At 41.1% G+C, this 25,374-nt stretch overlaps 1 protein-coding gene across 1 annotated transcript in view; it reads left to right on the plus strand.

Moving 5' to 3' along the window:
• GUCY2C (guanylate cyclase 2C) overlaps window positions 1-25,374 on the plus strand; it is a gene marked incomplete at its 5' end in the record, with an annotated part of 78,148 nt that overhangs the window by 40,099 nt on the left and 12,675 nt on the right. Inside the window, 8 exons of the mRNA XM_081958707.1 lie at window positions 1,313-1,399; window positions 8,474-8,606; window positions 11,257-11,394; window positions 15,743-15,831; window positions 19,180-19,271; window positions 20,086-20,244; window positions 23,280-23,472; window positions 23,767-23,941. Coding sequence (XP_081814833.1) covers window positions 1,313-1,399; window positions 8,474-8,606; window positions 11,257-11,394; window positions 15,743-15,831; window positions 19,180-19,271; window positions 20,086-20,244; window positions 23,280-23,472; window positions 23,767-23,941 — 1,066 coding nt within the window. The remainder of the gene's footprint in view (window positions 1-1,312; window positions 1,400-8,473; window positions 8,607-11,256; window positions 11,395-15,742; window positions 15,832-19,179; window positions 19,272-20,085; window positions 20,245-23,279; window positions 23,473-23,766; window positions 23,942-25,374) is intronic.

A 25,374-nucleotide genomic window follows, 5' to 3' on the forward strand; every position in this document is an offset into this window, starting at 1 on the left:
GATTTTGCTTTAATTATGAAGACCAGAAAGGTAATAAGAAAAGGACACCACAATAGATCAGAGAAGATGACAGTTAGATAGGGTGAATGGATGAGGCAGACTTAGGCTTCAGCAACAAACAGCTCTTTATTAAGTGACAACTATGTACAATCCAGCAAACACTGACTAGCAGCAGCCCTTTTATAGGGAGCTCTCAGACAATTCAACCAATTAGATTTGAGTATTGTTCCCGCCAGAAGAGAGGACCTTGGTGGAAACTACCATACTGTTTGTCAGTATGTAACAATGCCATTGATTGGCAGCTTCAGTTCGGAAGCAAATCAAATAGCTCCAGATGGTCAGTTATCTCTCTATAACCGGTTACATGCCACTTTACTTATTTTAATCAGCTATTGAACTAGATTTTGTGATATTTTAGGGGTCATCAGGAGAAACCAAAAGGGCCCACTCCTCCATGTTAGGAAGTAGGGAATATTCCAGATAGAAGCTGGGGTTCTTTTAAACCACAAAGCGGATACTCTACAGCAGGGGTGTCCAAACTTGGCAACTTTACGACTTGTGGACTTCAACTCCCAGAATTCCCCAGCCAGCTGGCTGGGGAATTCTGGGAGTTGAAGTCCACAAGTCGTAAAGTTGCCAAGTTTGGACACCCCTGCTCTACAGTATTCAGTTTAAGATAAAAAGTTCAGCCCTCTTAGACAGAGTAGCAATGAAAAGGCAAGCCTGATCTTCTCCATCCTGGCGTCCTACAGGTATTAGAACCATAGTTGCCAGAATTTCCAGCTGGAATTAACTTAACTATATTATGAAAAGCAATAATTTACACTTGTGTTTTAAGTATAGTCCTCCCCATCACCTTCTCAGCAATACCTCAGCCAATTACCTGTTGGATTACTGGTGGCAGGTACTAAGGGCTTATAGGGTTAGGTTTGTTCTCCTTTGAACTATTTAACCGCAATAGCCATTTAAAAAGGATACAAACATGGAGAACTATTTCTGTTTCATCACCCATTGTATTCAGATAGGACTGTCCACTGTGATCAAAGTAACTTCAAGAAAAACAAAATCACTAAGCTGATATCTGAATGGAACTGGAAATAAAGTTGAGTTTTCCCAATAGCTACATTATTCAAGGAAACATTTTCTTTATCCAATTGCCCTGAATCGCTTAGCAAGAGTTCATTATTTTGTGTTATTTTAATTGAGCTGAATGAAGATATTGTTTGACTGCTGGGTACGTTTAGCAGCTTCTTCGGGATTAAGATGGTTTTAACTTTCTTACCAGCAGTTGTTTCTCTTGTTTTCATCTCAGGATGTCTTAAATGATAAAATCTCCTACCCTGATGGAACCTTCATGGACTGGGAATTTAAAATTTCTGTCATGTATGACATTGCTAAGGTAAGCATATGAGGATATTTTTGCATTATAAAACTTAGCAACAGAATAAGATTGGAGCTTAATATATTGCCCTAACTACCTGTATATAAAATCAGCTTGCGTAAGTTTCTTTCCAGTCCTGTCATTAGAAACAGTAAATATGAAATAGCAGATTTCTTGAGAGCTGAGCCACAATACATTTGGTACATTTCAGTACAGAAAAAATAAAAGTAATTTTTCTAACTGATAGAAATTTCCTTAGAACAAAGTTATTTATAAAATTAAAATCATGACCAAAAAAAAAATCATTCTGAGCTCACATTAAATGGGCTTTACTCTGTAGCTAGTTATGCTGAGCACTGGAAATAATTTTTATTTTTAAAAATATCATGAAGCTCGTAGTTGCTTACTTAGAATTTTTTCCAGTAATCTTTTGGTACATTCATTTTCTCAGAATGCTTTTTGTTTCCAGTAGACAGACCTAATTCTCAGTGCGGTAGTAAATCAGTAAAAGCTTTCATGGTAATCAGAAGGTTAAACCTACAATTCTTCTCCCCTGAAGTTTGTTTGAGCCAATGGCTTTTGCATAACTGAAAGTGTATATGCAAAGACAAATTATAAACTTAAAATTATGTTTGTAGAGGTCAGGAATTGCCCCTCTTACCAAACTTATCTAGGTTCTTCTTGCAAAGGCATGGGGGGGCAGGGCGGGGAGTGGGGTCATTGAAGGTCCTATAGTGAACAGGCTTATATTTTGCAGTTCTGGCAATTGTTGGACGGTTCAGTTTTTCCTTTGCAAAATTTCTAGTACTTTTATTACAGTTTGGCAGCAGGGGTGGTAGAGAGGATCAGCTATGATGAACTACAAAGTGGGGTTTGGGATGGTGGCAGGAAAAGTGGGGAGTCTGCTTACCCAAACTTGTCAACAGCCCTTTTGTCAACTGATTATAGAAGAGAGGGAGAGGGCAGATGAAAGTCTGCAAAAGCAAAAAACAGTGACAAAGTGGGAGACCAAGAGGCAAGTGTGCAGATAAGAAAAAAATTGAAGAGACTAGGCTGAACTTTCTGCATGTGAACATATAGCAAAATAAGAGAGGGGAGGGGGAGGGAGGGGAGAGGGGGGAGGGAGGGAGAGCGAGAGCGAGAGAGAGATGCTGTCTGTTGACTACTTGACTTAATCATCCCCAGGTGAGCATGGGGTCTTCTGGAATCTCTACACATTCACAGATCAGTACTATCAATAATCAAAAACCGGCACCATGGGAAGAATTTTAAAAATGGAAATGGTAGCCAGACAGAATTAAGTTCCTTTTCCCAGATCATGGGTCCCAAAAGCCAGATGAAATCGTCATGTTCACATGTTCATATCATATCACATTATTGCGTCCTCCAGAGGTTCCAGCCCCAATCTGTGAAATGGCGATCAATTGATAGATGTTTTCCTGTCAGATGCTGACTGATGTTGGGAATGGAAATAAAGCCAAACAATCCACAACCACTCCCCTTAAGTTCTCCCGGAATACATTATGTACTACTCTTTTGTCTTGGTGTGTGTGTGTGTGTGTGTGTGTGCGCGCGCATACTCACCATCAAGTCAGTTTTTGACTTCTGGCAACTGCCTGGGTTAGTCCTTGCAGTTTTGCAAGATTTCTTGGAAGTGCCTTGAAGTTGCCTGCTTCCTAGGGGTGAGAGAAGGCTAAAGTCACCCAACTGGCTTGTTGCCTAGGGTGCAACTACAACTCATGGTCTCCCAGCTTCTGGGCTGGTTCCTTAATCACTATACCAGACTGGCTCTTATTACTGCAATGACCTCAGCAATGAAGGTCACTTCAAAGAAAGAAGGAAATTTTTAACACAACCATGAGGAAGAGCCTAGTGAGACAAATCTTCCATCCTTGTTTGGACAGGAGGCAAAGAAGAGGCCAGACAAATGTCTGGATGTCAACTCAGACCATGACAATTTTGACTTTTTTCCAGTAGGGATTATCTTTAGCAAAATCTCTCAATAGTTTAATTGTTCCACACATTTGTTGGAATCAGAAATAATATCATCTAATACTAGTATGACAAACACAAAATAGTTCCTCAACCTTCATTTGCTGCATGGATTGTGTGCCTGCAGTTAAACTGGTATTCAACCTGTCTTGTGATAATTCAGATTGTACTCTTCCTGCATTACAAACAGCCTTTCCCCACTTGCAGCTAATCACTGTGCAAACATGTCCTGGCAAGATCTCTTTTCTGTTGTTTTCAATTCCTTCACACTCTGAGACAGACACATTTAAGTAGTCCTTAGCTATGTTAAGAGAATATATTCCCCTTCTTCTAATATTCTCTACCCAGAAAGTATATAAAATCTATTGGGCTATATCATCTATTGCCCTGGAAGTAAGTCAGGTAAATGCAATGATTTGAAACAAACAGGGCTTGTTAATTCTTAATAAGGATTAACAAGGAAGATGCCCAATGTCATTCAGGTGTACTGTACATTTCTGATGACTGAGGAGTAGGTGGAACTCTTTCAGAATCAGAGATTTCATCAAGAGTGCTCAAAATGTATGTATGAAAACTGAGGCAGGACCTTTTCTTAGTCCAGCACAGACTATAGATAGAAGTAAATTGTTTTATTGTTTATCTCTCAGCTGACCAAAGACCAAAGTGCTTAAGAGTCCTTAACTTGCAATCCAAAAGACAAAATTCATACATTCTACTTCTTCCCTCAGTGTCAATGTAGGTGGCTGAAGAGTGTAATTTATGTTAGGTAATCATGCCAGAAAATGTATACTGCCAGAAAAAAGGGTGTGTAAGGAAACAAATATAAATGTAAATTAAAGTATTGCGTCCCAGTTTTAATTCCCATTTAGATATATAACATATTTATTATTTCTCTTCTTGAATTATTCATATGTATACAGGAACATTCTTCTTTTATCTTTCTTAACCAGTTTTTTTTTTAATGACAGAAGTTCACAACTTCTTTTTTAATGGCAATGGAGAATTGTCAGGCGGCTGACTCTGTAGAATGGCTGGTTTTTCCTGTAAGCAAGGCATCTGCTAGCTGCATATCTTTGTTCACCCTGACTGAGCATACATTTTAAAAATAAATATTTAAAAGACGATTATCCGGTTTTTCATTCAAAAAACTTACTGACTTGTCCACATTTAGGGTACAACCATTTTCATGTGCTGGTCACGCCCCACACCCAGTTTAACAAAGGGGGGGGGGAAATCCTGATACGTCATGTGATCCTGCCATGACGATGTGAGTTTGACATCCCTGATCTAGAGCAATGTTTCCAAATCTTAGCTGTTTTAAGATGTGCAGACTTCAACTCCACGAATCTGGACTTTCACTCCCAATGCTAGCTGGGGTATTCTGAGAGTTGACGTTCACACATCTTAAAATGGCTAAGGTTGGGGAAACACTGCTCCAAAGTGTGATTTGGCAGAGAAACAGGCTGGCAAAACCTGTGCTGCTTTCACTGACAATTGCTTTTCTGTTTGAGTAATGAGATTGGCAAGTGATGCTGCCCTGTTTTAATCCCGCAGAATTTAAGTAAAATGATTGATGGCTTCCCCTGCCTTTATTTCCTCATCCACTGAGGCCAGAGAAAGTAACTACCAATTACAGTACTAAAGGTGTGGTGTGGCAAAGACAAGCAAAGGCAGATGGCTTAGCTCACCCATCAATCTACCTAGTATACAGATCATAAATAGGGGTGCAAGATGAGGTGAAATGATCACTAACTAGTAAGTCCCATCCTTGACTAGAAATACAGTTAAGTTTCTACCCGCAGCAACAATCAGCTTTAGGCAAAATGGTGCTGCCTTCTCACACAAGTAAGAAATTGAGAAATTAACTTGGGGTACCTCAAGATTCTGTATTAGGCCCAGTGCTCTTCAACATCTTCATGAATGATTTAGATGAGAGGATAGAGGGGAAACTCATTAAATTTGCAGATGACATCAAGTTGGGAGGAGTAGCCAACACTTTAGAATCTAGATTCAAGATATAAAAGGATTTTGACAGACTTGAATACTGGGGGCTATCCAACAAAATGCAATTGTGGAGAAAAGTAAGGTCTTATTCTTAGGCAGGAAAAACCAAATTCAATAGTATAAAATTGATGGTACCTGTCTTAACAATAGTGATTGTGAGAGGGATCTTGGTGTCCTAGTGGACAATCACGTTTGAGCCAGCAGTGTGCTGCAGCTACCAAAAAACCAATGTAGTCTTAGGGTTGTATCAACAGAGGGGTAATATTAAGATCACATTAAGTGATAGTACCACTTTATACTGCACTAGTAACACTACACTTGGAATACTGTGTCCTGTTCTGGTCACTAGGATACAAAAAGGATGCTGAGAAGAGCAACAAAGAAGAGTAACAAAGGGGATTGAAGGCTAAACTGTACAATGAACAGTTTCAGAAATTATGTACGCCTAGTCTAATGAGAGAAAGACTAGGGATGACATGATAACAGTCTTCCAATACTTAAGGGACTGTCACAGAGAAAAAGGGTCTACTTATTTTCCAAAGAACCCCAGGGCAGGACAAGAAGTAACAGGTGGAAAATTATAAAAGATAGATCCAATCTAGAATTAGGGAGACACATCCTGACAGTGAGAACAATAAAGAGTAGAATGGCTTGCCTCCAGAAGTTATGGGTGCTCCTTTACTGGAGGTTTTCAAAAAGAGGTTGGCAATCATTTGGAATAGGGTCTCCTGCTTGAGCAGAGGGTTGGACTAGAAGTCATCCAAGATCCCTTCCAACCGTGTTATTCTATGTTCTACATATGGTCATATAAACCTTGTAAGAAGTCTGTAATATACTCATTGGTGAGACAACTGGCAACAAATAACAGGCAAAACTCAGTTATTTTTCCCAATTTAAGCTGACCTCTATAGTCCAGGACTAGTGTTGTTTCAAAAGAGTTCTAAACTCATGTATAGAGGGATCTCAATTGGGTCAGGACAAATGCTTCAAAAAGCATTGGCCAGGCATTGCATGGATATATGTTTTTGTAATAGCCAGCTCTCTAGTAGCCCAAGGATAATCTGTACGGTAGCCTCTGGGGATGTTCCTTTTAGCCATAGATTTAATTAAGCCAACAAACCTGTTGTAGCCCTTAGGGACTGCTTTGATCCATCTGATATTAGCATCAGTGTGCTTTGTATAAGTATTTTAATTTGCTTTCTGGAAGTTCCAATGAAGTTTAGGAATGGACCTACTGTAATTACTGGGATCTGGTGTCCTATTCTGTAGATTATTATCTGTTGACTATGCAGGAAATTGTACAAAACCTGTCTCTGGATTTGAGATGTTGATTTTACTACTACAGAGGAAACAAAGCAAGGGTCTGGGGATTAACCCTTTTGCCAACAAGCAGAATGAAATGTGCCTCTATCTTTACCATCGTATATACTGTAAGAGTAATTTACCATCGTATATAAGAGTAAGACTGCTTATTTCCATCCAATGGAATAATCTACTCCCATTGTCATCACTTTGGTTTTGACTGATATAATCTGAATTTATGGGCATCTTAGAAATGCATTTGCTTTCTGTTGGGTTGATAAGACTGATGAATCAAACAAATAATAGACATGTAAGATGTACAATCCCTGCTGTGAGTGATTTCTCACTAGTGATTCTGAGTTGAATGCAGCCCTTGCCGTAGCAAGAGAAAGCATTGCTTGAATAATAATGCTTTGCCCTGACTTCTTTGTCCTCTTCTGTGTTTTGCTTCTGGGCAATGTTCCGTGGTACAAAAAGAGCAAGATAAGGGAGCTTAATTAAGGCCCGAAGATAAGACAATATAAAAAGGTGTTAAAATGGGACTGCCAGGGCTTTCACATGATACTGTCAATAATTAATGCAGACAAATCTGTGGGAAATATTTTTTTTACCTTCCTTCCCATCCCTTACTGGTACTGACATTGGAAAAGGAAGCGTCGTTTTATTAGATGATGGCAGAAGAAAGAAAAAAGGTAGAAAGTAGCAGTTCTAGACTGATCTATTCCTGCTCCCCCATTCTGAAATATAAAAGAGCAGGTGTAATAGTAAAAAATATGCCCAAATTTGCCCTAACAGCTGAGCACTAATCTCTGCATCAGTTATCAAGCTTGTAAATGGTCCTTGTCTATATAACTTTACTGCAAGATTTTAAGAGCAGTGAGTAGTAGATTCCTCTGGCTTTATTTCCCTTCCCATTCAGGTCATTGGCTAGAGATCCAATCAGTCACTGTCCTTAAAGGGTAATGAAGGGCGCTTGGGCAACTGGCAGGGACAGAGGCTTCAGCTATCTTTCAGATGGGATGAGTGATAAATTGCCATGCGAATGTAATTGATGTTGGTAACATGTCTTTCTGGCCTTTCCTGAACATGCAACCACAAATATGCTGCAAGACTGGTAGATCTGTGTTTAAAAATGGCCCAGCTGACTGGGTGGTGTGTGGAGAAAAGGTGCAGTGGTAAGGAGCTCAAACAGTGCATCAAGGAAACATCATTCCACTTAATCCTGCACTGCCATTCACCTGGTAGCCAGGTTATTTTAAGACCTTGTTTTGGCCTTCATTTCACCCAGACTACAAATGGAGTGGGAAGCAGTTTTGTCACATTCACCTTAGCTCCTAAATATTATACAGTTTTTAAAATTAATGCATTTAATATTTCTGAATCTTGTATGTATCGTCCCAGCAAGCAAGTGTGGAATAATTCCATTAAATATTACCATCTGATATTTCCCAATTCAATTTGTTGCATAAGATTACCTTTGTCATTTAAAATTTTGTCAGTTATAATATGTATTTCAGAAATAGGCTGTAAGTCTTGCAAATCTGGGATATTTTCTTTAGCTAGGGATTCATGCTTGGACCTCTACTGAATTATTTTTTAGTCAAGATTTCTTTAACATGTTTTCATTTAGAAATAGTGGGGTCTACAAATCCTAGAATTTCTTGCCACTTGGAGAATGAAATCATGCAAAAGTGTTTTCAGGTCAATACTGCTATACCACCTCTGCCCCAGTCTATCTCATACAGTTGTTAGTAATGATATTATGCTGTTACCTTCTGTCACTCTGTTTCACAGGGAATGTCTTACTTGCATTCAAGCAAAACAGAGGTCCATGGGCGCCTGAAATCCACAAATTGTGTTGTTGATAAACGCATGGTTGTGAAAATCACTGATTTTGGCTGCAATTCTATTCTGCTACCTAAAAAAGGTACTTAAAGGATATGGAAAAACCCATTAACTCTCTTTAAAAAAGCCCATGCCTTGGGAATGGGAACATAGGAAATGCTTCATTCTGAATCAAATCATTGGTCCATCTAATTCACCAAAACTGACACAAACTGGCAGTTAATTTGCAGAAAGGGCTTTTTCCAGCCTTGTGCAGAGATGCCAAAACTTGTATATACTAGGACATATATACAAAGAATATATTTGGCCAAGAAATCATGGCCATTACCACACCTTATAACGTGATGGCTAATCTTTTTGTCATCATGTGCTGAAAGCACGGGTGACAGCCACCCCGTGCATGTGCCTCGCTCCCCCTCGCCCATTTTTGGCTTCCAGGTTGGTGCAAGATGCTTTCCAGGGCCAAAATGGGGCATGGGGGGAATCATGCGGCACAGGGAAGCTCTGTGCACTCCCCACACCCCGTTTTGGGCCTGGAAGGCCTGCACCAACCTGGAAGCCAAAATAGGGTGCAGGGTTTTTGAGTGAGGCTCCAAAATGCAATGAAAGCTCCCCCCATGCATACGCACCGCCCCCAAGGCATGTGCACGCACATCCCCTGCATGCACCCTACCCCCCTGCACATGCACAGCAGAGACCCAAAGACCAGCTGGCCAGCGGGAAGCATGCGCACATGCGTGGTAGAGATGGGCTGGGGCGACGGCTGGCATGCCCGCAAAGAGGGCTCTGTGGGCCACCTGTGGCATGCGTGCCATAAGTTTGCCATCATGGCCTTATACAATAGGACCAAACATACTTTGTAGTAGGTAATGCACTACTTTTACCTACTTTTTGGGGGGGGGGTTGGCAAAGAGGACAGCATGATGACTATTATATTGCTAGGAATGCTGGCCTTTGTAGTCAATCAGATCTACAAAATATAATGATGACGCAGGTGATGCCACTGAGACAGTAATGTGTTTCTTTAATGATCATATGTGATTAAATCAGGTTTTACCACCCCCTTTTTTTAAACTCTGAGACAGCAAAGCAAAATATTTAGTGAAACATCACATCCCCCATCTTTCGTTTAATCGCATCCAGTGGTACGGGCATACCGGAGCCTGCCCGGAGCACTGGGTACTGTTCCAGTGCGGTGCTCCGGAGGGCCCACCCGCTGTCCTTACCTGTCTTTTGAAGCCTTCGGCGCTTCCGCGCACATGAATGGCGCGTACAGCGCCTGCGTGACGCTCCGCTGAGCAGCTGGAGCGTCACGGAGGCTTGCGGAGGCGTCGCTGGCAGGTATGATGCATGCACGCGATGGTTGGAACAGGATCCGGAACCTACCACTGATCGCATCCCATATGAACTTACTAATATAATAAGAAACTTGAGGGTCCACTTCTTAATTACATCCATGTTTCCTTAAACTGATCTTGATAACCTTTTTCTGTTTTCATAATGTATTAGAAAAGTTATTCCTCTCAATGAGGAGGGAAGGGACTTTGCTATAAATTCGCTACAAATACTAGGTAGTTAGAATGCTTTTGTCTGGCAGCCAGATCTGAAGTCTCCTCTCCCTCAGGATTGGTTCAGTGCAGTTCCATGGAAAGTAGGCCAACTTTGTTTCTTAAACTATCTTAATCCCTTGAGAGATCTTTGACCCATTGTAGACCCATCTGAATGATATTTCAGCAAATAAAATGACTAAGCACAATACATTAAAAATGGTCTTAACATCAACTAATATTACCTCCTATTGGACACTGGAATTGAATTTGGCCTTCACATGCTCAATATGTAGAAAATCTGTAAGGATTCTTCTGTTTTCCTTGTTATCTTCTGGGAGGAGGCTTTGTGATATCTGAAGCTGAACATCCAGATTCAACCCCAGGTTTCTTCCATACAGTATCAGCCTTGTAATCTCTCAAGCTTCCTCTTTCTGATAGGTATTCAAGATGGGCAGTGATTAATATTTATGTGTATTTGTATGCTAGGATGTAGGTTTATACATATGTATGTATGTATATAGCATATCTATATGTGTGTTATGTATATATACACTTTTGAGAGCAGGCAACAGAATTTCATTTTTAATGTGTGCCAGTTGCCCACAGGAAAAATGGCAATAATGGTTATTTTCTTCTGTTTTGACAGACTTTCATAATGGAATGCTTTCAATGGGGAGTAGAAATTTTTAATCTTTTATAACCCATTTTAAAATTTTGTTAGGCACTTGAGTGCCTGTTTAAGCAGAAAGTTGGTGTAATCAAATAAATAAATCAAATTATTGAACAGATTAAATATATACAAATAAATAAGTAAATAAATAAATTCTTTGTACTTGACCCACTTTCGGGATGTAAGTTCTGACCAAAGACTTTTGTAGTTTAATTTTTAGGTCTCACAGCGGCTAACTAAATGTCTTGGACAAGCTATATTCAGGCTCTAAGTACAACATCAGTCCCTAACAATAGACAAAATTTTCTAATGTTAGATCAATATCTCTGATATTGACTGTTGGGATGACTATCCACTGACATCTTTATATTCCACACACACACAAATCTTTTTACCATGATAAAACAATCCATAGAATTGATGGAAGCTAAACCAATATGAGAATAGATTAAATTCTGAAATGCCTGTCTGTCCACTCATATCTACAAATATGATTTCCTTCTGTAAATCAGATCTCTGGACTGCTCCTGAACACCTCCGCTGTGGTGATGAATCGCAGAAAGGTGATGTGTATAGCTATGGAATTATAGCTCAAGAGATTATTCTGCGTAAGGAGACTTTCTACACTAACCATTGTCGGAATTATAAAGGTAAACACGGCGTATAAAGAGGTGTAACTACATGTTTACACTTTAAAAATACCCCACTAGATTCCCAGGAATAGAAATAGAAAAAAGTATAGCACATGCACAACACAAATAATACAGAGAGAATAAATGTTATAATAATTAACTGAAATGTAACAAAAAATAAAAAGAACTACAAAAGAAAAATTCATAGTTCATTTAGTGTTAATTAATTTAATTAATTTAATTAATTCAATCTGAAATGATTAAATTGAGACCATGTAGAAATATATTGCTTTATTATCTCATTTTTAGCACATAAAAATATACCCGAAACCAGTTGTTAATATTGGGAAAATGTTTACCTCATTTGCATAAGATGATCTTCTTTGCCAGGCCCTATGCTAAGCCAAAACTTTTTGAAATGACACTTTCTATGTTTTACCAATATTGTTCAATATCATATTTATGTCTTTAACTCTTAATATTTCCCCCCCAAATGTTGCTATAATTTGAAATCAAAACAAAGCTACATCTGGATAAGGTCAAATTATATCAATTAAAGAAGCTTCAGATTTCATGCAGTGCTAGCACAAAATATAAATTATCTCTTTTTAAATATTCTTTCAGGAATCCAACAAATACAAAATAATATGTCCTGATGAATTAATTGCAGTCTTCAATCATCAGTACATTTTCTATTTTTTTAAATCCTGGAATTTCCAAGATTGGATATTTCAGTTCTTTATTTCATAGTTCGTTTAGGTAACGGATATGAGCTTTCAGCCTGCTTTCAAATATCAAATTGGATTGTTATTTTCAGTTCAAGCACTGAACCTCTTAAGGATTCTAAGCTTCCAGGTACCTCTGAGGCTGCTAAAGAATCTGGGCCACAGTGTTTAGTTAGTACAGGTTTCACCTTCATATTTTGACAAGCAGAAGTAAATAATATTCATAGCACAGTCTTTAGAAGAACCACTATAAATCAACTAATATAAGTCAACTTCTTTGGCCTATGCATTTAGTCAGTGACGTGCAGTCAGGGGAGGCAGGGGAGGCAGAACCTCACCGCTCTCATCATGAAAATAAATAAAAAATACTCCGGGGAGCCGCGAAAGTGGCTGGGAGAGGCGCACGGCTTGGTTTAGCCTCCCTGGACATCATAACCGTAGCCCCAAGTGCGCCGATCTCGCCATTTTCTGCATCAGGCGAGCCCGGGATCCTTGCAAGGGGAATGGGACCACGTGTGCAGGGGAAGGGGACCATGGCTCATGCTGATCTGAGGCTGGCGCTGAGGAGCCTCCTGCACACGTGATCCCATTCTCCTTGCAAGGATCCCGGGCTCGCCCATGCAAAAAATGCCTAGGTAACATCATCAGTGCTAGAAGGGAGTGGGGAGGGGGGGAGGAGAAAGGAGAAGTTTCTCTTCTCAGAAATGTCTTCTCAGTGGAGCTGTGGCAGCCTGCCTGTCCCTTTCTGACATTTCTGAGAAGAGTAACTTCTCTGGTCGGGCTGTGCCCGTGCGATCGGAGCAACCATGCGGTTTGATGACGTCACCAGCCTCACCAGCCATAAACCTCACCACACGTCACTGCATTTAGTAAGACGTCTTTCTTTTGATGTGGGATCAAAATGTTAAGTCCTTAGCTATTAATAGCCAAAAAAGTATATGGCAACTTTCAAAGACTGGGAATGAAGATCCTGTTTAATATACCCGGATATTCTCCCTCTAATAAGTTTCTGAATTTGCTTAAACCCCACCCCCACCCAATTTCCAATAATCGGAGCATATTGTTGGTCAGCATGGTTGAGTACATGTTTCTACGTATTCCAGCAGGAAACTCTCTGGCAAATCTTTCCCCTCCAGTTCTCTTCGGTTTCACTGGCTGCTCTTAGGCACTCTGGGTGCTGAGAGTGACAGAAGAAAACACAAGAGACAGGAATACATTACCCACTTTCTTTGCGTAGTTCCTTCTGGCAAACCGGTGTGGATGTATTCCCCCAAAACATGAGGAATGAGGAACACTACAAAGGCAAAGAAGCTTAATGGCTGCATTTTGCCTAAACACCCTCTGGAGCAGAGTAATTTAATATTCACAACAAGAATGATCCAATGTTTTTCATTTACATTGACCTTGATTCTCTTGAAATCTAGAATTTGAATGATACACAGTTAGGAAAAATTGAAATTTAACAATAAAATTTTTAATGTTTTGTCAGTATATTTTAACATTTTAAAACATTTTAAAAGCATGTTTGTAAGCACCAAAACTTTTTTTAAAATACAGAACATTTCTTTCATACTCGCCTTCCATTTTATCCCATTGATTTTTGCTGCATATTTTACAAATGCAGCATATTTACACAAGAAGATAGGGAATAAAATTATAGCTGAATAACAAGAGATAAAAAAGTAAAAAAGGAAGATAAATTAGAATCAGAATGGAGCTGGAAGAGACCTTGGAGGCCTTCTAGTCCAACCCCCTGCGCAAGCAGGAGACCGTATACCAGTGATGGCGAACCTTTTTTGGCTCGCGTGCCAAAAGCAGGGGGAGCGCAGGGGGGTTGTGCACGGGCATGCCACACCCATAATGCAATGCGCACAACCCCAGTGCGCATGCGCCCATGACCAGCACTCCCCCCAATTTTTGGCAGGTTTTTTTCGCCCTCCCCAGGCTCCAGAGGCTTTATAGGAGCCTGGGGAGGGCGAAAATAGCCTCCCCCGCCACCCCTGGAGACTCTCCAGAGGCTTCAGGAGCTTCCCTGAAGCCCCCGGGTGTGAAAAAACAGCCCTACGGTCAAACTAGAACTTCGGGAATGGACTTCCAGTTTCCTCATAGGGCTGGTTTTTCACGCTCCGGAGCCTTTAGGGGCTTCCCGGAGGCTTCCCTGAAAGCTCTGGAGGGCAAAAAACGACCCTACGAGTAAACTGGAAGTGACTTCCAGTTTGCTCGTAGGGCCAGTTTTTCACGCTCCGGAGTCTTCAGGGACCTTCAGGCGGCTTCCCTGAAGGCTCCGGAGGACAAAAAACAGCCCTACGGACAAACCGGAAGTGACTTCTGGTTTGCTCGTAGGGTCATTTTTTGCCCTCTGGGGCCTTCAGGGAAGCCTCCTGAGGACTAAAACCGGCCCCACAAGCAAACCGGAAGTCACTTCTGGTTTGTCCGTAGGGCTGTTTTTCGTCCTCCGGAGCCTTCAGGGAAGCCTCCTGAATGTCCCTTAAGTCTCTGGAGGGTGAAAAATGGCCTCAAAAGAAGGCCGAAGTCAGCTGGCCAGCGCATGCATGCGTACTGGCCAGCTGACAGGGCAATGCCTCACGTGCCTGACAAATGGCTCCATGTGCCACCTGTGGCACGCGTGCCATAGGTTCGCCATCACGGACCTATACCATTTCAGACAGGTGGTTATCCGGTCTCTTCTTAAAAATCTCCAGTGATGAAGCATGTACATGGCCATCCAACTCACATATAGTGAACATTTCTGGTTCCGAAGGAATTCACTAGAGGTGCCACTTCCTTCTGTAAACCAAGGCATACTATTTTAAATGTCAAATAACTTGTTTCAGGAAATCTATAATTGGGACGTCTACATTTAGCTTTTACTTTAGCGCATCTGGAGAAAGTTGCTTTACTGCAGTGGTGGGTTGCTCTTACCGTTGCTATTGGTACGTTGATCGTGGTCTGTCCGTGCATGAGCCTGATATGTACTGTGCACACGCCTGATGTGTGCTGCGCATGCATGTACAAGCCACCGCCCCTGCGACACTCAGCTGCTTGTCAGGGGCGTGTAGGCTCTGCACGCTGTGTGCGTGCGTAGTGTGCCTTTTGCCATAAATACAGCTATAGAGCATGGGAGGGTAGGTGGGCCAAACGAGCCACCATACCAGTACGCTCTCAGCTGCTCCAGGCCACTACCGGTACGGCCGTAACGATCAGGACCGACAGCAACCCACCACTGGTTTACTGCCAACAACATGCTGTTTCCTTATTGCTGTATATACCGCATGTAGTAACAATATGCATCAATTGCTCTTGATTCCTCTGTTTACCCTAGAAGGAATTTTATTCTGGCGTACTTCACAAATAGAAAAATCTACCTATAGGTTTTTTTTTTTAAATCAAAGAATGAACAGGTTTATTTCAGAGCTAGGTTTGAGTCTACCTTTATTTATAAAATATTTCCTTGATGGTTTCTGTTTACCAACAACACTTCTGTTCTCATGCTCTTGCTCCTTTGTGTATCCTCCAAATATATTAGATTTCAAATTCTATTATTTCCAAAGAGGAGGAGTTTAATGGGAGTTTCCCCAAGTAGGGCAAGCATATCCGTTGTCTGTTTATGCTATTATTGCATATTTTCTCTCCTGCTACAGAAAAACTTTATCGAGTAGAAAGCAGCAAAGAAGAAAGACCATTCCGGCCAGATCTTTTATTGGAGACAGAAGGGGAGCAAGAGCCAGATGTACGTTGTAACTGAAACAAGAATTTTTGATAGAGTGAAGTATATGCACGTCAGATGAAATTAGGAAATTTGACAAACAGTGTTGTGGGTCCAGTATTTTTCAATTTCATCATATAATGGGCTTCTACTAGCCCTGGAGAGCTGCAAAAAGTAATTAACTTTTCTCCAACTGTAATTCTTCTCTTAGTTGATTACCACTGTTAAAATGTAGGGTGTGGCAAATTACTACACAGCAGCTGCAGTTTAAAGTGCAAAAAGGAGCAATTAAAATGATGTCTTACACACCTCAACAGACATGAAAGCAAGCCCTTATATTTTTCTTGCCATATTTCTTCTAACAACTGATTTTTAACCTTGGTGCTTCACTGGGAAAACAGGCCTGGTAATAATTTCCTTTGGGGAGGCAAGAACAATTGGGATAGTTATGCTACCAGATCTGGGCTACAAAACCTGGAAGACCATTAAATGGCATCATTTAGTGTGTGTTTTTCCCTAATTCTGCAGCTCGTATCTGTAACCCTGTTCATTTACTTATTTATTCATTCAATTTTATATTTTTTCCTGTTCATATATTCACTCTATATCAGGGGTGTCAAACTCAATTTCATTGAGGAGCACACCAGGGTTGTGTTTGACCTTGGGGGCCAAGGTGGGTGTGGCCAGCTCGATGTCATTCATGTCAGGGGTGCCTGTGCTAGCCCGAACACACTGCCAGCGAAAACAGGCTCTCGGGCTCCATTTTTAGCTGCCACAGCCTCCTGCAATCCTCTGCCAGTGAAAACGGAGCTCTCTGTTTTCACTGGCAGAGGGTTGCAGGAGGCTGTGGCAGCCAAAAATGGAGCCCGGGAGCCTGTTTTCACTGGCAGAAGCACTGCGGGCCAGTCCATCACTGTTTCCAGAGCAGTCCCGTGGGCCAGATCTAAGTATCCCATGGGCCGGATCTGGCCCCAGTGCCCTGAGTTTGACACCCCTGCTCTATATGCACACTTAAGGAATGACAGTTAAACTAAATGCAACAATAAAATCAGAGTCATTCGAACAATCAACAGTTAAAAGCCTAGCACAGTGATGGCGAACCTATGGCACACATGCCACAGGTGGCACGCAGAGCTATTTGTCAGGGCATGCGAGGCGCTGCCCTGTCAGCTGGCCAGCGGACATGCGCGCGCTGGCCAGCTGAGTCCACCCTTTTTAAAGCCATTTTTCGCCCTCCTCAGGCTCCAGAGGCTTTATAGGAGCCTGGGGAGGGCGAAAAGAGCCTTCCCCGCCCCCCGGAGGCCCTCCAGAGGCTTCATGAGCTTCCCTGACGCCTTCGGAGAGCTCAAAACAACCCTCCGAGCAAACCAGAAGTCACTTCCGGTTTGCTCGGAGGGTCGTTTTAAGCGTTCCGAAGGCTTCAGCGAAGTGTCCGGACGGTCCCTGAAGCCTTCAGAACGCTCAAAACGATCCTCCGAGCAAACCAGAAGTGACTTCCGGTTTGTTTGGAGGGTCTTTTTGAGCGCTCCGAAGGCATCAGGGACCGTCTGGAGGCTTCCCTGACGCCTCCGGAGGGCGTCCAGGGGGGCGGGGGAGGCTCTTTTCGCCCTCCCCAGGCTCCTATAAAGTCTCTGAAGCCTGGGGAGGTCGAAAAAAACCTGTAAAAATGGGAGGAGCGCCTGTAGTGCATGCATGCGCACTGCGGGGTCGCGCATTGCATTATGGGTGCGGCACGCCCGCACATGACCCCCTTGCGCTCCCCCCACTTATGGCACGCGAGCCAAAAAAGGTTCGCCATAGCTGGCCTAGCAGATGTTTTTGCTATTTTTTAAAATACTGTGCAGTCTTGTAAGAGATGTGGCTACTCCAGGGGTGGGTTCCTGCCAGTTCTAACCTCTTCTATAGAAGAGGTTCCACAAATCTACCATGCCATTTAGAACTGGTTCCAGCTCCCTCCCCCGCCTGTCTGCACCATGCTTGCCCCACCCACTGTTCACTGATTGGCTGGCTCACCAATCGTCCCGCCTGCCTCTGAGTCCTATCTAAACCTTAAAGTCTTAAAGCTGTCAAGTTTGAACATCCCTGGATTTTTTTTTCTAAAGGGTTAGGGGTGCAAAGGTCTTGTAACTTGACAGCTTTAAGACTTGCACACTTCAATGCCAGAGTTCCTGAGTCAAAATTACTGGAGGAGGAATTCTGGGAGTTGAAGTCCACAAGTCTTAAAGCGGTCAAGTTTGAACACCCTTGGGGTTTTTTTTCTAATGGGTTAGGAGTGCAAGGGTGTGGTAACTTGACAGCTTTAAGACTTGCATGCTTCAAATGCCAGAGTTTCTGAGCCAACATTTTGGCTGCTAAGCAAGAGCGTTGTTAAGTGAGTTTCACCACATTTTACAAGTTGGCCATGCCCACCCAGTCACATGGCTGGCAAGCCACTCCCACAAAGCAGGCCACACCTACAGAAGAGGTTCTAAAAAAAATTGAAATCTACCACTGGGCTACCCAATTGGAAGAGCATAATCAGTACCCAAACAAAGGAGGCTTAATAAAGTGTGCAAACTCTTCTGCAATATCTTTTATTCCAACCCTCAAAATACAACTTATATGGTGACCAGTGTGTTGTAGTGGTTAAGGTGTTGAATGAAGAGTGGGGAGATCCAGGTTCAGTCTAGCCTTAATGATGGAAACTCACAGCGTGATGTTAAGCCGGTCACTTTCTCTCACCCCCCCCCCCCCCAGAATTATGATTATAGGGAAAAATTGGAAGCAACGCATTCTATAGTGCCGTGATGGCGAACCTATGGTACATGTGCCAGAGGAGGCACACAGAGCCCTTTCTGCTGGCACCTGCACCATCACCCCAGGTCAGATCTCCATGGCGTTTCTTTTGTGAGTTGCTGTCTCCTGCAAACGATGAAACAGGGGATCACGAAAGAAAAAGATCTTAGCTGCGCTGCCAGTGTTGGGATGCCCCACTGGCCAGCTGGTCTTCGGGTCTCTGCTGTGCATGCATGCATGTCTGTGCATGCATGCGTTCACGCATATGTGTGCACCTTTCCGTTTGGGCATACGCATGCGCGCACAGTTTGGACACTCGGTGTCTGAAAGGTTCACCATCACTGCTATAGTGTCTTAAGATCTAGGAGGAAAGGCAGGCTATGATAAAATAAATTACCATAACTGCTTAACTAGTTATTCAGTTTTGCAAAGAAAAAGAGTTGGAACTTGAGGTAGTGGTTAATGTTTGACCCAATAGTTGTGTGTCAGGGAAGGGGGAATGAGTAAACCTTACCTGAAAGGAAAATGCCATTTTGATATCTTATCATAGAACCCAAAATAGATTAACTAACCTTGGTTTGGATTATGCATTGTCAGATACATTCTCTAGTGAAAAGCTGCTGGGAAGAAGATCCAGAAAAGAGACCAGATTTTAAGAAAATTGAAACTACTCTAGGTAGGATATTTAGGTAAGAAACCAATATACATTAAAGCAAGGTTTTATATAATAATATAGCAAAATGTACAGGACATGGGCAAAAGTAATTGATAATGTATTATTTGATTTTTTTAAAAATGTCCATGTATGAAAAGAGAACATGTAGAAGTGAATAAAGGGAAGAGAAATCAAGTAAAGTAGCACGATTATTTACTGTAAAGGTTAGTGATACAAAAATGCTGTTGGATCATATCGGTTGCTCCAGCCAGGCTCTTCTCTCTGTCTCTGTCTCTTTTACTCATTCTCTGCAGGTAGCCCAAAACCTGCGAACACAATTGGGACTGGAATTTCAGTTGTAAATCATGATGGTCATAACTCAAGGCACCAATCAGCTTATTGTGATTTCACCCGGTGGGCTCATGTAAATATTAAAAAGGAGAAAAGAGAGAAAATTTAAATCCTTCAGCGTCTCACATAGTAGGGGTTAGGGCAGGCCCTCTTCTTCCCCAATCATTACTGATTAGAATCAATCCCTCCCTGACTATTCTCTCATTCATATGTTCTCTCTTTCTCTTTCTTTCTCTCTCTCTTTAAGATATCTAGTGTAGCATTTTAAACCCTTAAATACTAATATTCTTACTTCTTTTTCTTTTAAGACTTATCTACAACTTTTAAAACCATTTCTAGCATGTCATTTCATATCTATTTATAACTATTATTCAGAGGGGGACAATTGGTGGATTTTCCTTTTGATTGTTTAACATTTATAGATTAGATTAATTTCCACAAGTTCTATTTGCTGTTTTTCTTGAAAAATATCATTTTTGTTCTTACAATATTCCTAGCAACTACCACAACCAAAACAATGAGAGCTATATGGACACATTGATCCGACGTCTGCAGTTGTATTCACGAAACCTGGAGCATTTAGTAGAAGAGAGAACCAAGCTGTACAAAGCAGAACGAGATAGAGCTGACAAACTAAATTTCATGCTTCTCCCACGGTGAGTCTTATCCATCAGGGAATAGTACCTGCCGTATCAACAGAATTCTGCTGATTGAAGAATTGTAAGCAGATTTATATGTTTCTTTATTTTATTTATTTATTTAGTTTGTCAAACATGAAAAAGATAACAGGTATAAGTATAAACATAAATATGAACACAGTAAATGGGTACGAATAAATGGAGACAGTAGGACAGGGACAGTAGGCATGCTGGTGCACTTATGCGCACCCCTTACACACCTCTTAGGAATGGGGTGTGGTCGACAGTAGACAGTCTTAGGTTAAAGTAGTCATTGACAGGTAAGACAGTGTAGCAGATAATTTTGTGTACTACAGTATGTCCAAATACTTAAGGATAAGCTTTTAAAATCTATGTTAAATATATTTGTCTTTTCAAAAACATGTGCAATATTGAACAGCATGAGAGAATTATCTTGTTGTGTCTGGATAGCATGCAAAAATTTCTTCTGCTTCCATGCAAATTCTAGTCCTCTTCAAGAGATACGTAAATACCATTTCCAAAGATCATTCTTCTACAAATAGATACCATTTTTCCCTGAAAATAAGACAGGGTCTAATTTTCTTTTTACCCACAAAATATGGCTTGGGCCTTATTATGAGGGGAGGGTTTATTGTTTTGGTGTTGCTGGGCGGCTGCTCTCTTGCGAGCGGGCTCCCAAAGAGCCGGGCACAGCCTCATGGATGAATGGCTGTGTTGCGATGTCACAGCAGCGCAACACAACAGCCATGAAGCGACCATGCTCACGAACAGCCTCCTGGCAAACCCCCATTCCAGCCGGGCACAGCATCATTCACTGATCCACGGGTATCACCAAGCCGCAGGAGCGCCTGTTCACCGCTGCCCAGCTCCCGCAGCTTGGCGCCTTCAAAATGCCAGTGAATGGCACTCTGCACAGCTGGAGAGTGGGGTTGCATGAGTGGCTGTTTCGTGAGCGGCTGTTCTGCTCTCGCTCATGCGCCTCCCAGCCTCACAATGCCCTGGCCTAGCTCTCCCTGCAGAGCCAGGGCACCTCCACTGCCACCACCACCGCCATCCCAGCATGGCTTTTTCTGCAGCTTCCAAACCAAGTCTTCCAGCAGTGGCCGCTCTGGGCGTACACTCTACACATGCACTGTGCCTTTCACTGGCATTTTGAAGGTGCCAAGCCACGGGAGTCGGGCGGCGGCGAACAGGCACTCACGTGGCTTGGCAATATCCCTAGGTCAGTGAATGGCGCTGTGCCCGGCTAGAAAGGGGGTTTGCCGGGTAGCTGCTCATGAGCGTGGTCACTTCATGGCTGTTGTGTTGCGCTGCTGCGACAGCGCAACACAGCCATTCGCCCATGAGGCTGTGCCTGGCTCTTTGGGAGCCCGCTCGCAAGAGAGCAGCTGCCTGGCAACCCCCCTCTTTAACTGGGCACAGCGCTGCTCACCAACCTAGCGGTATCCCGAAGGCGCCAAGCAATGCAATCACCTTTGCCTCCCCCCCTGTTTCCTGCGGCTTGGCACTTTCAGGATATCACTAGGTGAGTGGCGCTCTGCCTGGCCGGAAGTGGGGGGTTGTCCAGGGAGCTTATAAGTGGGTGAGGGTTTATATTTTTGCCCACCAGAAAAATGTGGCATAGCCTTATTATCAGGACATGTCGTATTTTCAGGGAAACACAGTAGAATGAAGTTTATACTTTTCAAGTAATCTTTTTGAAAAAGGACATATAATCTTGATTTTTCTTCTACAGATTTTAGAAAGACCACATGTATTGTACCAAGTGCTGCTTTGGAATGCTGTATCCTGCTTGCTACGTGTGTTGTTCATTTGTAGAGATAGAATGTCTGGTCTATGGAAGAATGTTTTTAAATGTTGTTATATTTATGCCATTTCAAACTCTACATAATTAGACCAAAATACTTACTTTATAAATTATAGTTTGTCGCAGTCAGCCAAATGTTCAGACTAGATTTGGCATTTTTGTCTACCTATCAAATACTTTCCAAGGGTCTGGGATAGACAGATCTAGATGGTTCATGCTGCTATATTGTCACAGGATGTAAGCTGTTCTATCTAAAGCTACCTTTTGCAATTGACTGATGGTGAATTTATCAGTGCTGGTAGTGTTCAAGTGGTGCTCGAGTTGTTTTGGGTTTTTCACCCAAGGCGCCTATTACTATTGGTACTACCTTTGCTTTCTTGTTGTTGTTGTATAGATAACAGTGTGATATTACAGTAATGGAATGTCACAACAGCAAAGTGTTAAGATGAATTTATTTAATTAAATAAATATTGATTTCCAATGTGTTGCATAAGAATATGTTTACCTGTTGTATAAATGCTTTAGTACTTTCATTAAGAAATTATTAATTTAGCTGTGAACTAATTATTAACTACCGTATTTTTGGGAGTATAAGACGCACCAAAGTATAAGACGCACCAAGGTTTTGAAGAGTCAAATAAAAAAAAAGTTTATGCACTTTGCAAACCTCCCAAAAACGTGGCTGTTTTTTTTTTCTTTAAAAAGGGCATGAATAGCCCTTAGGAGGCTTATAGAATATTCGGGGGGGGGGGGGACAAGGAAAAAATGGGCCCATTTTTTGTCAAAAAAAAGGACATTAGGAAGCTCCTGGGGCGGGGGGGGGGCAAAGTGGAGCAAAAAATGGGCTGTTTTTTGCTCATTTCTGCCCTCCCCAGCCCCCATGAACTCTCTGAAAGCTTCCTACAAGATATGCACAGCCATTTTGGTGAAGGGGGTGGGGTTTTGGGAGGCAAAAAATGCTGTATTCGGTGTATAAGATGCACCCAGATTTTCAGCCTCTTTTTTGAGGGAAAAAGTGCGTCTTACACTCTGAAAAATACGGTAATCATGTCTCAACAAATTATTTATTTTATTCATTAATCACATTTTTATAGCTGCCATATCTTTCAAGGTGATTGAACAAGAGATAAAAGCTGTGACTATCATGCCAGAATTATTATTTTTAGAGCACACTTTGAAATTAATAAGCCTCACCCTCTTCTCCCCACTCCCCCCCCCCTCGCAGGCCTGTGGTAAAATCTTTGAAGGAGACTGGACTTGTAGAGCCAGAATTATTTGAAGAAGTCACCATCTACTTCAGTGACATTGTGGGCTTTACAACCATATGTAAATACAGCACACCTATGGAAGTGGTAGACATGCTGAATGACATCTACAAGAACTTTGACCACATTCTTGATCATCATGATGTTTATAAGGTGATCCAATTTGAGAACAAAATATAAAAGATTACCTTGAGATGAAACAAAAGTAGTGGGGGCAACAGTGCACTAAAAAAAGGCAAGAATTATTTTTATCTGTGGCCTTCCCAATTAAAAGGTTTTTCCAAAGTAATACAAAGGAGATACTTTCTTAAAATTTCAAAATCCATACTCTCATGAAGTCTCACTGTAACAAGTTGCTTCAATCTGGAGTCCTCTAAAAGTGCTCGATTCCTGTGTACGTTTTCCCTGAGCAGATATATCTTGTGACTTTTTGTCATGTTTCAACAGGTGGAGACTATTGGAGATGCATATATGGTAGTAAGTGGTTTACCAAACAGAAATGGTAACTGTCACGCAGTGGACATTTCCATGATGGCCCTGGATATACTCAGTTTCATGGGGTCATTTGAATTACAACATCTTCCTGGCCTTCCTGTATGGATTCGAATAGGAATTCATTCTGGTATGGGAATTCTATCAAACATTTGATCAAAACAAACAAAGCAAACAACGATGTTTAATATCATGTTTAAGTTTTCCTAAAGTAATAATGGAAATTATTATAATAATTTAGAAATTGTTATAAATTGTAATGGTATTATATATTTATTAGGATTTCAAATATTACCTTTAAGAAAATTATCAGTGGTGGTGACCAATTGTTCAAAAAAGAATATAGTGAATATTATAAAGATAATATCAAGCATAAATAGCTTCCTAATATTATTGATCAATATTTTCTTGTAATTTGTATTTTGTATACACTTGTATACAAAATTCAGAATTTCTGTACTGTTCATGAAAACTGCCCTCAAGAAAGCATTATTAATGAGTTATGTTTTAATTAAGCCACCACAGACATTCCTCTCTAAATTCCTCTTCCTCAACATTGTGTAGTTGTTGTTTAGTCCTTTTTATGACATAGATTTGCTTTTCTCCTCTTCTCCTTTAATTATTTCTAGAAATTCTCTTGTTTTTTGTATTGAATTCAATCTAATCCATTAGTCCTATCAAAATGGTATCTTTTTTCTGTTTAAACTTTTCAAGAAAAAAACTCTTTTATCTTGCTCATTATCTTGATCAAAATTTCTTTAAGTACAATTGCATCTACATTGTTAATCTTCAGTCTGATCTTAGAATTTTGCCTCAAAACATGGCCTTTGGTCTTCTTCCTGAAAAAGTACACAAGAATATCCCTTAACATATTTCTTAATTTTGCAAATCATGCATTAATCCTATATATTTTGCTCTGCTCATGTACCATTTTCATCTCATTCAAAAAAAAATTGTTAAAGATTAAATAATTTTTTCTAGTGTCTTCACCAGGAGTTTCTGGAACTCATCTTGAAGGACTCACTTTTACCTTTGGATTACAAATTTTAAAAATGGTTACCACTGCAAAAGCAGCAAAGTGTTGTGAGGGAAGAAGAGGATTCTTAAAACAAGCAATAAAAACAGTATTATTTTGGGAATATTACAAAAAAGTTTGAAAAGATGGGGGGAAGTATCCAAATCTGTCAAATCTGTTTAAAGTAGCTGCATCTGAAGAGAGAATGGAAGAAAGGTTTGTAAAGATGAAAGAGTAAATGAAAGAAGAAGAAGATAAAACAAATTGAAGAAATCGAGGAGAATCAAAACAAATTACTGATAAAGTAAAATGAAATAATAGAGAGATGGAAAAGGACTTAAGACAATTTGACATAACTGGAATTGAGAGGAAAAGAATTCTGCTTGAGATTCAGAAATAAGAGAATTTTAGATTTGGAAGAGCACTTTCTCTCAGGAATTTAAAAATTCCTGTCACTCAACATATTATTAATAAGGTGGATAGTCTTTTGACATGGGACATTCAATTGTAGTTTGTGTAATAAACCTTCCTTCCAGACTGTGTCATAT

Source organism: Natrix helvetica, assembly GCF_964273705.1.
Source record: "Natrix helvetica genome assembly, chromosome: 6".
In the NCBI taxonomy this organism is placed as follows: domain Eukaryota; kingdom Metazoa; phylum Chordata; class Lepidosauria; order Squamata; family Natricidae; genus Natrix; species Natrix helvetica.